Source organism: Staurois parvus, unplaced genomic scaffold (assembly GCF_062004578.1).
Source record: "Staurois parvus isolate SC_StPar_1 unplaced genomic scaffold, SC_StPar_1.0 ptg000662l, whole genome shotgun sequence".
Classification (NCBI taxonomy): domain Eukaryota; kingdom Metazoa; phylum Chordata; class Amphibia; order Anura; family Ranidae; genus Staurois; species Staurois parvus.
Window position 1 is genome coordinate 1,759,654 of NW_028318458.1, and position 16,896 is coordinate 1,776,549.

The 16,896-nt window shown below is 45.8% G+C and overlaps 1 protein-coding gene across 1 annotated transcript in view; it reads left to right on the forward strand.

The window, feature by feature from the left end:
- Nucleotides 1–3,266, forward strand: part of ATP13A1 (ATPase 13A1) — a 60,046-nt gene extending 56,780 nt beyond the window's left edge. Inside the window, exons 24-26 of the mRNA XM_089651751.1 lie at nt 221–332; nt 1,430–1,573; nt 2,404–3,266. Of these exons, the coding sequence (XP_089507877.1) occupies nt 221–332; nt 1,430–1,573; nt 2,404–2,514 (367 nt within the window). The 3' untranslated portion in view covers nt 2,515–3,266. The remainder of the gene's footprint in view (nt 1–220; nt 333–1,429; nt 1,574–2,403) is intronic.
- The last annotated feature ends 13,630 nt before the right edge of the window (nt 3,267–16,896 follow it).

Genomic DNA, 16,896 nt, shown 5'->3' on the forward strand with positions numbered 1-16,896 from the left:
CAGAGTTAATTTCCGGTTACACTTTATATGCTTGCTGTACCATATATTATGGTAAAAAATATTGTGTGTTCTCCCTCCTAGTTGTTTTTCAAGATTGTTTGCAATATAGCAAATGGGGAAAACTGTACAATTTTGTATCCAAACAATATTGTTACAATACAGATCTTTGGAAAACTGCTGTGATGTTGCTGTTAATGTGCACTTTGTCTTTATTATCCAGGAAGGAAGAATTTGTGGATTTGTATAAGGAGTTTGAGCCAAGTTTGGTGAACAGCACGGTGTATATCATGTCCATGGCTATGCAGATGGCCACATTTGCTATTAATTATAAGGTACGTCTGGTGAATTTTGCGCTACAGAAGACATTGATTGTTTTTTAGAGCTTAAAATGGTAGTAAACTAAATTTTTTTCAATTGTACCTACAGGTAAGCCTATAAAAAGACTCACCTGTAGGTACAGTAAAATCTCCTAAATGTGCACCGTTTAGATGTTCACTGTTGCTGCAGCCAGTGATGTCACCGGCACATGCTCTGTGAAGGGATGGCATACTCATGCTGTCCCTTCAGAGCTCCGTCCTGTAACCTCGAGTCGTGTGCGTGGGAGTATCACAGCTTTGCCATTCAAAGGACTGGAGCCCACATACCCAAAAGGAATACCGGGTGAAAGTGGAAGCCCTATCAGCGGTGACAGTGCACTGCTGGAGAGCTTTGTTTTAAGGGAAGTATTTCATAATGTGCTAGTATTCAATGCATATATATATATATATACACACCAGAGTTTACTACGGCTTTAAATCTCCAAGGTGATTTCTGTTTAAGGCAATGCTTTTTCCTCATGCTTAATTTTAACTTGGAAGACCCATCCCTCTTTTTTCCATATAGAGCTCCTCTGTTAAAAACAGGCAGCCCCCTTCTTCCTTCAAAGGTAATGAGTAGCACTGTAAGAGCTCTCGCATGAAAATTGAAAACCTTAGACCATACCAACTAAATAGCAGAACCCCCTGTCCTGTTGTCACTGATAAGAGGAATGCACGATTGTGCATGGAGTACTCTGCACACAGGAGCTTTGCCATTGTTTCAACTGAAACTAGAACCCTTTCAGCAAGATGCTTTGGGAATGCAAATAAGCTATATCCCCTAATTTGACAGCCTGATCTGAATGTGATGTGTGAGCAAAGATTAAACTATTTAGGGCTTCAGTCGGTGTAGTATTTTGCTGTCGAACAACCTAATAATCAAATGTTTCAAGTTTACTGTACATTAAAACTAGTAACCTGCATATTTTGTACTTTACCTTTGCTTTCTTTCAGACTTTTAGCTCCTTTGTAACAAATTCTATCTGACATGCACACATGGTCTTTAATGCTTTATGTCATATACCATTGTGTATTCTGTGTTTTTTATTTTTTTGTTTTGTTTTTTTCCTTAGGGCCATCCATTTATGGAGAGTTTACGAGAAAACAAACCCCTGCTGTGGAGTATCGTGTTATCAGGAATGGCCATTTTGGGCCTTCTGTCTGGTACATCTCCAGAGTTTAATGAGCAGTTCGGCCTTGTGGACATACCGGTGGAGGTAATTATCAAATCATGAATTTTGCAGCAAAACTTTAAGTTCTCCATGCCACATGTTTTATAAAACTATGTGTCAGTCTTTATTCAGTTATTCTGTTAACCCTCTACTCTAGAATATCTGTATGTCAGACACCTCCCAGATTCCTATACCTCCGTTTCAGGACACTAGAGTGTGGAAGAGCCTAGTTCCATTAATCCCAAGGCTGGTGTTTTGAGAGCTGTACACATACTATTTGGGACACCTTCTTTTAGAAACAGTTGTTTGATGCCCACCACACAGGGTGGTGTCACACACTCATGACCCTCTATCCATGGAGACCCTGGTCCACATCGCAAAAATGCTAAGCTGGCATTTTTTGGTTAAGGTTTCAATGGTTGTCTGACCCTTCATTCTGAGGCAGAATATTAGGGGCCAACTGTAGCCAAAACGTTTTTGGATAGCGCAGGAAAATGTTTGCTCATCTGCCAAGGTTTCATTGCCATCTGTATGTCCATATAGAGATGTCATCTCACTTCCTGACTTTTGTCAAACCTACCTTTTTGTATAGTGGTGATGTATTAGAAATAAGAGTAAATCTCCCCAATAGGAACACTTGAATAAAAATGGTAACTCCTCCTAGCTGTATCTAAAACTTTAAAAATTAAACTAGTTTTGAGCTTTAAAGTGGAACTGAAGTCCACTGTACTTACCTGTCCTTCAACAGTCTAGTGTGTCTTCACCAGTGCCCTTTTATTCAGTTTACACTTTGTTACCATATATAGTACTCCCATTACTTCCAGCTTTTTTCAATTGTTTACAGGGTTTGTCGTCTTCTTTTTTTTCCTTTCCAGTTCAAGCTGGTGATTGCCAAAGTTCTGTTATTGGATTTCTGCTTGGCCTGGGTGGTAGACCGAATCCTCCAGTACTTCCTCGGGAGCTGTAAACTCAAAGTGCCTTCTTGAATTTAAAGACTAAAACTGTCTACAATGTCAAACCAACTAATGGTCAGCCTGCAGTCTCTATTCCCAAAGGCACCTCCTGGTTCTTAAAAAGGATCACCGAAAATGGGAAACGTGGATATGAAGAACAATCCTCTCAACACTTGAAACTAAACCTTTGGGACGCAACAAACTGATCCCATTGTTTTTCTACTAGAATTCGCTTTTGGAAAGCGCAGTTTATTAAATAAACAGCATTAAGGAGTTTTAAATAATTTTTCTCTTTTTGGATCCCATCTCAACCATGTTACCTACAGCAGTTTGATGCTAAGCTTTTATATCTCCATTCCAAGAGCTCATTACATCCCTTTATTGTATTTGGTGGTGGTGTAGACTGATATGAAAAACCGCATAGTGCCAATCCTCCATACATGGTGTCAAAGCTGTAGATGATCATCAAGCTCGAAAAGAATTGTTTTATAGGGCACTTTTTTTTTTAATGAAACATGGTATTCAATTTTTGAGGTTTTATAAACCTGTGAAAAATAAGCATGCCTTGGTGTCAGGCAACCAAGGTCAGCTTCAAGCTATAAGCTTTGACTTGAATACTTTTTTCCAGAAAGCCCCCAAGAAGATAAGATAAAGGGACAGATAAAATATGTATTACTGTAGGTAAGTGATCACAGGTCAGTTGCCTATAGAAGTTATATAAAGGAACATTTGTACTATGTGCGCTTAACATTGGTCAGTGTCCATAAATCCATGTTTACAATCAACATTTAAACTGTGTTTTTGTTGCAGCTTCAGCTCTTGATGTTTCATGTCCAGCAAGCATCTGTTTGATGAAATTTCTTAAAAGGGATAAAAGACTTTGCTATGTCAGTTAAATGGACCCTGTGACTAAAATCCATTTTGGGTGGACTAATTCATTAAAGGGACTGTGTAATGAAGACAGTCATATTCTGACTCACATCCATGTACTAGTTGTAGGATTGCAAGCAAACTAAACCGGTTTTACTTCACTGCCTCATTATTAAAGACCCCATCACTAACTTACAAAAAGGTGCAGGTAACAGCACAAAAAAGTATTTAAAACATTTTTTTTCTTTCCATAAATCATTTTTTGCTCACTTTCAATGTGCCATTGAACTTGCTAGAAAATGTAATTACTTCAGGAAGAATCAAATTTCTAGCACAGTGTCCCCCTACTTGCACACTGTCTTCTCTTCTAGGAGTGTCTAATTCCTCTTAGTGCTAGCCCAGCTCCTCTGCCACTCCCTTTGAGTTTGAGGGCTACTGATACCACATCCAAGATGGCGACAACCAACTTTCTCAGGGTTTTTATATGACCACACAGGTTTTTTTATGATGAAATGACATGCATAGAATATGTTAAAGTGGTTGCAAAGTCACAACTCTTAAATACTTTTATCCTCGCTGTTTTAGGTCTATATTAAATGTAGTATGTGTGATTATTTAATTATTATTAGCAATATAATTAAAAAAATAATAAGAATAATAATGCTCTTTGCACAGCCCTGCTGTGTCATGTGTCCTCCCTCTGCTCTCTTTTTTAATCTAAGGGAGTACAGTGGGAAGGGCTTAGATTCCCTTCTGATGTATGCAAGCTAACAGAAGGCGGACACATGACTGCACAGAAGTGCTGTGCAAAAGAAGATATGTAGCTTTATTTAATGAAAAAAAAAAAACACGCACTTAACATGGACCTAAAACAGAGGGATAAAAGTATTTAATAGATTCAAAGAGGAGGGGAGGAGCAGCTGCAGGGAAATGTACCACACAGTCAAGGCAGGAGGGGTGGGAGGAGATTGTCTTACATGCATACTATGGTAATGATAGGGAGGGAGTGGGAGATGCAGAGATGCTGAGGAGAGAGCAAGGATGACTGAGGCATGGAAGCTGACCACACTATCATGGATCACCAGCCATGATTAGTGTGGTCAGTTAAAACGGGAACACAGGAACAGGCAGGATCAGCAGGTATTGTAGAACATGGAAAGGGACATATGACACTGCGAAAGCACTATGTTCTATATTATGACGTAAAGGGACAGGAGATTTTTTTTTTTTTTTTTTAAAGGTTACAACCACTTTAAATACACATAAAACCTTTTGGGAAGACATTTGTTGAAATAAATGGTCTGGTGACAGGGCCTTATTTAAGGCTGTACTTTAGGGCACATTCAAACCATACTTGGCATTAATGTGTGTCATGAGGTGACTTATAAAATGTTACAACACATGGTAATGCTCTGTAGAAGTTAATTGCGCCCTAGTGCCCATCCATAGTGTCCTGTAAGCCACAATTGCATATGCTGTGTGTTGCATGAGGTCAGTGCACTGCAGGCATTGATGTACACTCACCGTCTGTTCAAAGTGAATTGACTGCCTAACAGAACACATCAAAGCACAAAAGTGTTGTAGTGCTGTTTTATGGTGCAAATGGCCCTTGCTGCTTTCAGTGTCCTCATAAGATAAAATACCAGATTTCACATGCAGGTGGCTCTACACATGAAAAATGACCTTGCTGTCTTAATAAAATGGAGGTGTAGAACAGGAGCACCTTTTGGTTGGGGTATTCAGCAGTATGCGTGACATTTCTAAAATCAAGTGCCTATTTAGGGTAAAAATGCTACCTAATGAAAGACTTAAAATAAAAAGAATGTTATACTCAAGTCATAACTTTATGTGTAGCAGCCTCCTTGGTTCACAAGATATGTTAAATGTGAGAAAAGTATTTTCACTCATCCACTAAGCACCACTGGCAAACAAAAAAAAAAAAAAAAAACCTGTAGGCCAGCCCAGGATAGCCCCTGCTGCTACTAACATGCTCTTTTTTGTCTTTTTTTTTTTTTCCCTTCTTGCATTCCTTGATGGACACAGTTCTTCTAAATCTTGATCATATGGTTATAGCGCCACCTACAGGACTAGGCCACAAGGCAGAAAAAGAATTAAGCACTGCCTATGGACAGTCCTAGCTAGTATAACCCCCTTTCAGCTATAGGCAGCCCAGTTATTTCTGCCTAGTGTTTCAGAAGTAAGGACCTAGTTCCCTGTTGGGGCCTATTGTTCCAAAGTTTTGGGGGGGTTTTTTCCTGCGCAGATTTCCTATCAACACCCAGGCTAGCAGACTAGATAATATAGATCCAGTGGTAACCCCAGACTGACCAACAAGACCTTTAGTTATGTGCTGGGTCGGCCACAATGAGCCCCATCCTTGCCTGAGGCAGCCAGTGAGTTAAATGTTTTGTAGGTACACATATGACCACTGTTAACCTGGCTGACAGCCCCCCACTTCAGTGCAGAGGAAGATCTGTCTCAGGAGTGTTACCTGCAACCTCTCTGGATCGGTAAGTAGGTGCTGTCCTGTCCCCCCACCACAGCGTGTGTGGTGTGAGGGTTCCCCCTGGGGTTGTCAGCCCTAGGCTTTCTCCTCCTCCCCTTCAGGCTTGTCTCTCCTACCAGTCCCTCTGGCTTGTTCCCCCCACTCACCTAGAGTTCTGTAGCCTTGTAAGGCCTGACGCACAGGGCTTTGCTCTGGGGACACAGTGCTGCTGTGTCAGGTAACCCTGCAGGTATTCCCAGATGGGCAAGCAGTCCCCTGGTTTTGACCAGCAGGGCGACGCTTTGGCCTTGATGGCTGTAGTATATGTGGCCCTCCTCCCCATTTCCTGGGTTGCTCTGAGGCCCAGGAGCTGTGGGAGCATATGGTGCAGGACTGTGCTCTGTCACCATCAGGGGTAAGTTAGCTTTCTGCTGCAGATGCAGTACTTTAGCCCCACCCAGCCAGTATCTGATACCAAGCCTTCCCGTGGGTACCTGCACCACATGGTTCAGCTCCCATTAATCTAGCTTTGTGGCCTCTGGAGGCTGATTTGTGCCTGCCATTTTGTTGGCGAGCTTTCACCCTTTTCTGCCAGTTGGTGTCCTTGTCGTTGGGTGGGCAGAGCTAGGATGGGTGGCTGCTTGGGTATGCGGGTGCACCCACCATTTTTAGATGGTGCTTATCCTTTCCTGCCTCTCTTTACAGCAAGCATCAGCACCAGTGCTGGGTATCTGGCTGTTGTGGCTCGATGCATTTATCCAGTTGGGCGTGGCTGTGCTGAGTGAAACTTTGAGGGACTGGAGAGGTGGCGGAATCATCTGCACTACTGCCTGGCAGTATGTATGTGACATGCGGGTCATAGGATCCAATCCCAGCTGGTCCTTTCTCAGTATTCCCATGGGTGGATACTGGGGGACCATTACGGTGCCTGTTGTAACCTGGAGCATTTTTCTTTTTTTTTCTTTTTCTGCAGTTTCTTTTGCCCATGCTGTATGCCTGTGCTGGGGGCAGGTATGGTGCAGACAGTGCCCTTGTTCCACCGGTTAGTACCATGTGGACAGGGCTAAGCTGATGCTGGAGCAAACTTTTGTGCATGCCTACTTACCATTGGGCAGCCCCCCTTTTTTTCTGCTTCTGTTCGACCACCTGCGCTCTGTGCTTGGGCTGAGCTGTTGTGGCCCAGTGTTGCTTGTTGGGCATACGCTGCTGCTGTCACGTCTGGTGTCTGCTGTTCTTGTTCCCCTCTTAGTGTACAGGGTCAGTTTGCTTCAACTGGAGGTTCCTTGGTTATTCACAAACAGTTATGTGGTTTGGGAATGTACAGAGTGGCTTTTACTAGCCACTGCTCTTTTATTGGTGCAGTTCCCATTTGAGGAGGCTTTCTACAGAAGTGGTCCTTTACCTCGACATGACTCCTCTCAGCTCTAGATTGTATATGACAAACAAGATACCTGTGGAGGAGTCCACTAACTTTACAGATCCGGAAGTCAGGAGTAGTCATCTGCACCATGATTACTATTGCTAGCTTGGTTTTGGCCTCTGTATCCCAGACACTTGCTAAATGGGCTAGCTCCTACTCCTAGTTCGAGATAAGGAGCAGGTGCCCCCCGGTCCGCATGGATCTGGCAGCCTAGCTGGTTCAAGGCCCAGAGTACATGAGTGATGCAGCCCACCACTCTCCATCCTGGTGGTGCTGTTTGAGAGTGCTCAGCTCAAGTGTTTTTTGTTGACCAGACATTAAAAGGCCCTGGTGGCCCTCCCCTTCCAGGATGAACACTTTGTTGAGCTCTCCTGGATGACATCTTTAAGACTTTCACTAGGGGGAAGAGCATCCTTCTGACACGAGGCCTTTTCATCCCACTGGGTCCTCGGACAACGGTCTATGCCATTCCAGGCATCCAGAGGTGGCACAAGGGAACCTAGTCTCGCAGGCTCTACAAGTCCATGGTGCATGGTTGCCATCCCATATTTACAAGGGCGGAACCATCGTTGCTGGTACACGGTCCCGCGCACCTCCCTAGTCTCTAAGAGATGGGTCCACAAAGTGATGGTGTCAAACTACTGGATAGCGTTTCATTTATATCCGCATGAGAAATTCTTTCCCTCCAATATTTTCCTCTCAGCCAGCTGGCCTTTCATGGGACATTGCAGGCTCTGCTACTTTAAGGGGTGTACTTTAGACCGGTTCCAGCCTTGAAGAAGTTTTTAGGGGTCTTTACTCCAGTCTCTGGTTCTGAAAAAGGATGGATTTTTTTCTTCCCTGGACCTCTGGGCTCTGAATTGTACGACCTCTGGGCTCTGTACGTGTAGAGTCAAGGTGTGGTTCATCTATTTGGTGGTGGCCTTCCCTCATCAGGGGGATTTTCTATCCTCCATAGACATCAAGGATGTGCGTAATCTGTGCTGAGCACCTATGCTTTCTTACGCTTGGCTGTCAGGGTGAGTTTCCAGTTGGTGGCGCTGTCCCTTGACCTGGCCTCCACCTCTGTTTTACCATGGGCTGGCTCCCTTCCGGGCATTGGGACACCGGGAGAGTGCCGTGCTCTGTTATCTGTACAATCTCATCCTCTGGGCAGAGACTCCTTCAGTGCTGATGGACATGTGGCGATCTTGATGCTCACTCTGCAGGACTTTGGATGGGTCCTGAAGCTCAAAAAGGCCATTTCACTCTGAGCAGGAGGGAGTGTCTGGTTCTGCTCCTCGGCACAGGCCATGGCATTCCTCCCACTGGAAAAGCTCTAGGAGTTTTGGCCAGCAATTTTGCTGCTACTGATCCGTAGGTGGGCTTCCCTGCAATTCTGGGTCTCATGGTGTCTGCCCCTGAGGGGGTCGCGTGTGCAGAGCCCCTTGAGAAGTTTGCAGAAAGGAATCTTGTCCAACTGGGACTCGTCTACAATCAGATTCAGCTAGGTCAGGGTGCCAGGGCCTCTCTGGTCTGGTGGCTTCAGTCTCCCTTGCTTCTGGCCAGGAGATCATTCTTCCATTGCATGGAAACTGGCTACTATGGATCAGCTGTGGGGGGGGGGGGGGACTTTTGGGTTGAGATTGCGGTCATGCCGCTGGTCGCCAGAGGAAATTGATTATCTGTTAAGGTCATGGAACCTCGGGCCATCTGCCTATGTGTGGGGCAGTGGAAAGAGCTGCGTTGTGGATGTCCAGTCAGGTCTCATTCAGACACCACCATGGTGATAGTCTGTGTCAACCATCAGACAGTTCAGAGTGTGACATTGGCTCTCTAGGCCTCTGGAGTCCTCTGATGGACAGTGCATCACGCCCTTCTGCTGTGTACGTTCCAGGCATAAGCTGCCACGTACGTTGCCAGGAAGGTAAGCTGTTTATCTGCGTCGTCCGACGTTGGATCAGGGAGAGTGGTCTCTTCACCCAGAAGTGTGTTAAAATCTCTGTTTACAGTGGGGCACATTAGCTGAGGATCTCTTCAGAACATTCCTGTGAAATGCGGAACATCTGGTTTTTGGCGTGAGCTAAGGATTCCCTGGCAGATGCGACAGACTGTTTCTCCTCATTTTTCGTGTTCCCTCCTCTCAAACTTATCCCTGGTGCACTGTGCAGGATAGAGGCTTTCTGGTAGCCCTGGACTGGCCTTACCATCCTTGGTATGCCAACATATGACTGGTCACTAACGCACCTTCGCAGTTACCCTTACGAGAAGATCTTCTGTGTTGAGGGTCGATCTTCGACTCTACCTTCTCTTGCTTGCCGTCTTGATTATTTAAAGTCAGGTTCTAGAGTCAAAGGGATGTCAGGCTCCGTAATTCCTTCCATGCTGGAAGCCCCCATCATTCTACCTCTCAGAAGATTATCTCACTTGGTAGGCTTGCATCTCGTGGTGCAAGGCTGGGGAGCTACGTCCAGGTTCCTTTTTCGGCGGTCTGACTTTTGGTCATTCTTCAGTGGTGTGATTGACAGGCTTGCTTTAAGTTCCAATATGGGTTTGGTTTCTGTCCTTCTGAAGTCTTTTCACCGTCCCTTGAATACTGTTCTTGGTGACTCCTTTACCTGAAGAGTCTTGGCAGGTGGCTCTGTTGGTGTGACCTCTGCTGTCGCCTAGGGTCTTGATCGTCTTATTTTCTTTTGGTCCTTTAAAAGCCTGAAAGTTTGAAATTATTAGCGGTGTGCCTTTACTACTTCGTGTCTGAAGGTTGCCTTCTTGGATGGTATCACTTCGGTGCATTTGAGTGTCTGAGCTAGCTGCCTTGTCCTGTTTGTTCCACTACCTGAATTTTGTGCAGGGGTAAGATGGTTATCTGTCCATGCTCCTTCCTGCTGAATGTTCAGAGAGATTTTCACCCTAATCGGAACATTGTCCTATCTTCCTTATGTACACACCCTTCTCACCCTGAGGCGGTTGTGTTTTATTCCTTGGTTGTGGTCTGGGCTGTTTGACTGTGCTTGTCTGCTATCGCTTCCTTCTGGAGATTGGATTTCTGTTTTTGCTGGCAGATAGGCCCACAAAAAGGCCCTGGAGGCCGCCTCTGCCACCAATTTTCATGGGATAAGGTAGGCGGCTGTTCCGGCTTATACCATCAGGGGTCAGCCTTATCCCTTCTTTGATTTGGCACACTCTACCAGGGAGCTTAATGTCTATTTGGCTTTACGACATCTGGCACTGGTGTATTGAATTTATATGATGGCTCCCTGGTTGTCTGTGCTTACCTGTGCCATTTTTTTTGTATTTTACAGTGGCCAATGTGTTTTGCACCTTGGATGCTTGTTTTGGCTGCAAGGTTTTGTGAGGCACTGTTTGATGTTTCCTTGTTTTCCTCTCTTGGGGGATGTTTCTTCGGTGGTTAGGGGGTTTATCGGTTTTGCTTCTGTACTTTCTCACCCCTCACACTGCTTTGGGATGTCTCTACAGTCAAGATTTAAAAGAGCTGTGTCCTTCAATGAACACGAGCAAAAACCATGGTTTTTTTTTTTGTTTGTTTTGTTTTTAGTGCAAAATACCTTTCTCTAGTCATTTTCCAGGACGGCACACCTGAGAGATGACTAGCTCCACCTGACAGGAAACACAATCAACAATTGACAGAGTTTAAATTCCCCGCCCTTCCCTCCACTCCTCAATTCTTGATTGTATTTCCCTGGCAGTGAAACTTTAATTTTTTTGTTTTGTTTTTTTTGTAAGGCTGGGGCCTGGAGGTCCTCCCTGGAGGGTTAGTAGCCGGGCTGGGGGCTGGAGGTTCTCCCTGGAGGGTTAGTAGCCGGGCTGGGGGCTGGAGGTCCTCCCTGGAGGGTTAGTAGCCGAGCGGGGAGGCTTCCACTTACCCATTCCAGGACTCCTGGTGGTATGGAGCCTTCCAGGCACAGGAGGGTGTCCCAGGGACCGATGCCTTCCTCCCTCTTTCCTGGCAGTAGGTAGGCATGTCAGAAGTGAACAAGGTCATACGATGTCACTCGTGGGTCTGTGTAGGCCAGCTGGTGTTGCGTGGTGACTCCAGTCAGAGAAGCTGGGCAGCTGCAACAAAGTCCTTCACTGGGTTCTCCAGTGAAGCCCAGGGCACAGGACTGTAAGTTGGAGGGAAGGAGGCTGCGTTCCAAGCCTTGCTTTCAGTATGACTTCTGCCGGGGGGGCAGGACTTCCAGGAATATGTCTGTGCCCGTTGGCTTCTTCTCATGTGAGGAGCTTCCAGGAGTTACCCCGGGGAGTGGGTACCCAGAAGCCTGGCGAAGGCAGCACAGTCCTGAAGCGCCCTGCAAGCTGAAAGATGACAGGCTGTGGCTGCAGCCAGTGAAAAGACAACTGTGTCAGCCTCTGCTGATGGGGAGGGAGAGAGGAGGGGGGTAGAGACCTTGCCCACTCCCCTGTAGGTGTGCTTAGAAGGGGGAGGGGAGAGAAACGATTATTCTAACCCAGGCCCCCTGTTTATCTCTCCAGATCTGTGTGGAACTCTCCATGAGAGTTCCCATAAGCCACCTAAAGACCCCCCCCCCCCAAATTGTGTGGTTATTGTAATGATAAGGTTCCACAAGACCATGACAGACCCTTTTCTTACAAGTGTATCCACAAGTTGTCAGGGACAGAAATCTCGGCGGTTATGAAGGAATTTTTGTCGGTGCAAACGGAAATGTTAGTCACCTTACAATCATTCAAGGCAGCCCTGACAGCTAGGGAGGTGGATGCCTGATCCTCCAGGGAGATATTGGTTTCCCAGGAGGGAGTTTGGTCAGGTAAACAGTGGGGGGGTTTAGGTTCCTTGTCCTCTCAGGTCACGGAGGAGGAAGACTTAGAGGAGTCAGAGGTTTCTGGCTAAAGCTTCCCTGGAAGAAAGGGAAGATTTGGATGGTGCTAGTGTAGCTAGCGAGGAATCTAGACTGGGTAGACAACTCATTGCTGTAGAGTATATGGAAGGGCTATTTATACCTCAGAGGACATTCTAGAACCACCAGTGCAGCTCTCAGCCCAAGACAAGATGTATAGAGGGTTGGTGAGACTGCAAGCTTGGTTACTATTCATACACTGGACTTTCAAAGATATCATCTTAAGAGAGTGGAAGGAGTGTGAGAGAGAGGTCCTAAAGTTGAAGACCTCAAAAAGGTGGTACCTGTGTGGGGAAGAAGAGAAGTTCCTCAAAAATCCCAAATTGGATGCAGCGTTTTTGCAAGTGTCTAAGAAATCTTATCTGTCCTTTTGAGGAGCATCAAAGACCAGATGGACCATAGGTCAGAGATGCTGCTGGGTAGGGTCTACTAGGATGCCAGTGCTGCTACTATAGCCTCGGAATCCGCCTGCATTGCGAGAAATGCTGATGCTTGCATGCACAGAGTGATTAACCATGTTGCGTAGACTACAAAGGAAAAAAAAAAAAAAAAAAGGGAAAACCCAGTCAGAAGAAGTGTTGGATTCCCTGGAGGTGGTTGGTAAGGCAGTATCCTACCTGGCAGATGCTGTGGTGGAGATGGTCAGGACATCGACTAAGATTGTGGCCCTACTTAACTCAGGCTGAAGGGCAGTATGGGTTAAAAGCTAGGTGAGCAATCAAACATCAAGAGCCCGTCTCTGTGGTTTACCCTTTGAGGGTTCCTTCTTATTTGGACCAGGAGTTATCTAGGTCCACTGAAAAGGGGAAGACATTCCCTACCAAAGCCAAAAAGGATGAGGGGAAGAATTTTTTTCGTGCCCCCCTTAATCAGGGCCAACAAAGTTTCAGGGAAGACTCCCCTAAAAAAAAAAAGGGCCGACAAAGGGGAAGTTTCCTTTTTCCTGGCCAAACCCACCAGCAAGGACCTCAAATGACATAGATCTCAGAGTGGGGCGGAAGGCAGTTCAGGTGCTTTCTTTAAAGGGGAAGATTATGGACATCTCGTAAATCCTGCAGCTGATAAGAGAGGGATACCAGTTGCAGTAGTCCTCTCTCCCCCCTCATACCTTTGTGCTGACCTATCCCCCCCCCCCCCAGAGACAAGACAAGGGCAGAGTCTCTTGGGGAGGGATCAGAAATCTAGCGGAGCAGGAGCTAATTGTCTCTGTGCAAGCAGACCAAAGCTTTCAGGGATTTTATTCCCGTGTTCATGGTCCCAAAGTCTTCAGGGAATTTCTGCTTCATTATAAACCTAAGAAAGCTGTTTCCTACGGTATGAGAAGTTCTGCATGGAAAGTATCTATATTGTATGGAAACATCTGCTCAAAGGAGTCTTCATGGCCACTGTGGATCTCAGGGATGCCTACTTCCACGTTCCCATTGTCCTGGAATACTAAGCCTTCTTACAATTTGCCATCTTCACGAAGCAGGGCGTTGGTGACTGGCAGTTCTGAGCTCTACCTTTTGGACTAGTGGCCAGTCCAAGAACATTTACCAATGTCTTGGCGGAGGTAGTAGCCTTTTTACACCTTCAGGGAATTTCCCTCATTCCCTACCTAGATGCTCTAATGATCTATGGAGTCTCACGGCACCAAGTCCTGAGAGACCTGGAAAAGGTGCACCTCACCTTGGAATCTTTGGCGTGGATTGTCAAGTGGGAGTAGTCCTCATTAATTCCCCCCCAAACCAAGGTGTTCTTGGGGTACACAGTGGACTCCAGAAGCTATTTCTAGCCCAAGAAAAGGCCGAAAAGGTAGTGCAGGCAGTTTCCACCTTGATAGCGGTTTCAGACTGCTCCCGTAGACACATCATGAGATTTCTAGGTCTCATGACTGCCTGCATTCTGGCTGTGGAGTGGGCACAATTGCATTCAAGTGTAAAGTTTGCTGGAGGGGTGGGGGGATTATGGTGTGGGTTTTTTTTTCAGGGGTTGCGTTTGGCCCCTTAGTTCCAGTGAAGGGAACACTTAAGGCATCTACATACCAAGACATTTTGGGCAATTTCATGGTTCCAACTTTGTGGGAACAGTTTGGGGATGGCCCCTTCCTCTTCCAACATGACTGTGCACCAGTGCACAAAGCAAGGTCCATAAGACATGGATGAGTGAGTTTGGGGGGGAGGAACTTGATTGGTCTGCACAGAATCCTGACCTCAACCCAATAGAACACCTTTGGGATGAATTAGAGAGGAAACTGCAAGCCAGGCCTTCTCATCCCACATCAGTGCCTGACAACACAAATGCACTTTTGGAAGAATGGTCAAACATTCCCATTAACACACATCTAAAACTTGTGGACAGCCTTCCCAGAAGAGTAGAAGCTGTTATAGCTGCAAAGGGTGGGCCAACTCAATAGTGAACCCTACGGACTAAGACTGGGATACCATTAACGTGCATGCATGTAAAGGCCGGCGTCTCAATACATTTGGCAATATAATATGTGTGTGCGTATATATACACACATTGCACCATTAATTAGGTGAGTATTTTGACCAAATCATTTTTATGCATATTGTCCAACTCCAAGCTGTATTAACTTGAATGCTCATTGGATTTAAGCATATCAGGTGATGTGTGATGAGGGAGCCTGTAGCCTTAAGCTTCATGTACACGAGCAGCTAAACTTTTGGCATTTTTTTGCCAAAGCTCCTAAACTCAACTCCATAAAAGCCTATATGTCCATGTACACATAGGCTTTTAGCAGAGTGTAAGAGCTGCCGCCTTTAGGTAAGGTTAAACCTCCCTCTCCTGAACATGAAGGAATCACATTCAGGATAGGAATTGACCTCCAAGGGCAGGAAGACAAAAAACGCTTCTTCACACCTGTGTACTTCCCTCCCCCCCCCCCCCCCCCCCCACCCATACACAAACACTGCAAATAGCTGGAAGCCCCCACCCTGAACAACACTGTCTCTGTATTATTCAATGGAGATCACTCCCTTTCCCCCAGTCAGCCCATTTGCTTTTTTATACTGTGGCCCTCACCAGCCAGCAGTATTGCCCATGTCTATCCCTGACCATCCTTCTCCAGTCCCCTTGACCCCCGTCTATTTACCCCTCCTCCCCCTTTCCTCATGTCAGCATAAATCTTCCTTCTTTTTAATCCTTATAAAGACCAGGATCTCCCAGTTTCACTAGAGTTCTCTACTTAACCCTCATTTACTACCCCCCCTCCCCCCTTCTCCCCTACTTTATGGTTCCCAGCCTCACCTCCCCCTTTTTTTTTTTTTGCAGAGGTTAAGGAAGAACCCAGAGGTGAAGCATCTTACTACTGCTGTTTTTGTAAGCAGGATGTGTACTGCGCCAATCCCTGCTGACTCTCCTCTCCTATTCATCCCATGTAATTGGCATAGTAAACATCCTGACCCCACAAGGAGCAGCAGTAATAAGATGCTCCACCTCGGGGTTCTTCCTTAACCCCTGCAAAGCAAAAGAAGAAAGCCAGAAACTCCGGAGGGGAAGGTAGAGGGGGAGATGTTCAGTTGTAGATTTAGCCTTGTGAAAGCCTGCCACACTTATAATGGGATTTTGAAGGCAGCCAGTAGGTTGCCTTCAAAGTCCCATTGAGTGTAAAGTTTTGAAGCTAAGAGCTTTATGTTCTTGGCTGATCTCTCATGTGTGACAGTTTATGTCGCTGAGATAAGGAGCAGTGAACATGTTCTTCACTTCTAATCACACCCTTCTGTCATGCACTTTTACAGAGATAGCTGGTTTATGAAGGTGAGATATAAAGATCTCTGTAAAATATCTCTGTCTCCAGCCCAGAGGTGTACAATCTGGGTATGAAGCTGCTGCGATGTGAGGAAGAAAGCAACTTTCTTCCTAATATCAGCACCAGTGGGGTTAAAAATTAATATAAATAACTGTGTGTGTATACAGAGGATTAATAAAATATTCAGTCCGTTTCACAGGCTGTCCAATGTTCCCGGCATCGGCATTTTCAGTGTGGGCACCCGGCTGTGACAGCTTGCCCACTGCGCATGCGTGAGTAGCGCTGCGCTTTCTCAAAGGTCCTGTAGTCTTCTGGGACCTGTCTCGTGTCCCAGAAGACTGCGGGGGGAGAGGGGCACAACTTCCGCTTCCGATCACCTAGGTGATCGCAGTGGAAGCGGGTACCTGTCAATTTCAGGTACCTGCTCCCCAAAGATTCCAATCCTTAATGGGGAGCGGGGGACCAGTCTTTAAAGCAGAACTTCCCCTTTTGGGTGGAGCTCTGTTTTAAACATATGACACCATAGCACACAATTATCCTAGGAAAATGAATTTGCTATTTTTTAGGTATGGTTGCTATGGGCAACTGATCTCGTGTATATGCGCCTCACATTATTATACAGAATCTATATAGCGCCAACAGTTTCCGCATCCCTTTACAAAATGAAGGTAGACATTACAGTTACAACACAATTTGGTACAAGAGGAAACAGAGGGCCCAGCTCCTTAGAGCTTACAATCTAGGAGGAAGGGTTGAGTGATACAAAAGGTAATAGCTGTGTGGGGGATGAGCTGATGGAGGAAATAAATGACAGTTTACTAGTTAGAAGCAGGATAGGCTTCTTTAACAAGAGAGGTTTTCAGGGATCGTCTGAAGGTGGAGAAATTAGGAGATAGCTGGAAAGATTGGGGTAGGGAGTTCCATAGGATGGGAGAAGCTCGGGAGAAGTCCTGGAGGTGACACGGGAACTAGAGAGCAGAAGGTCTTGGGAGGATCGAAGAGAACAGTTTGGTTGATATCGATTCACTCACCG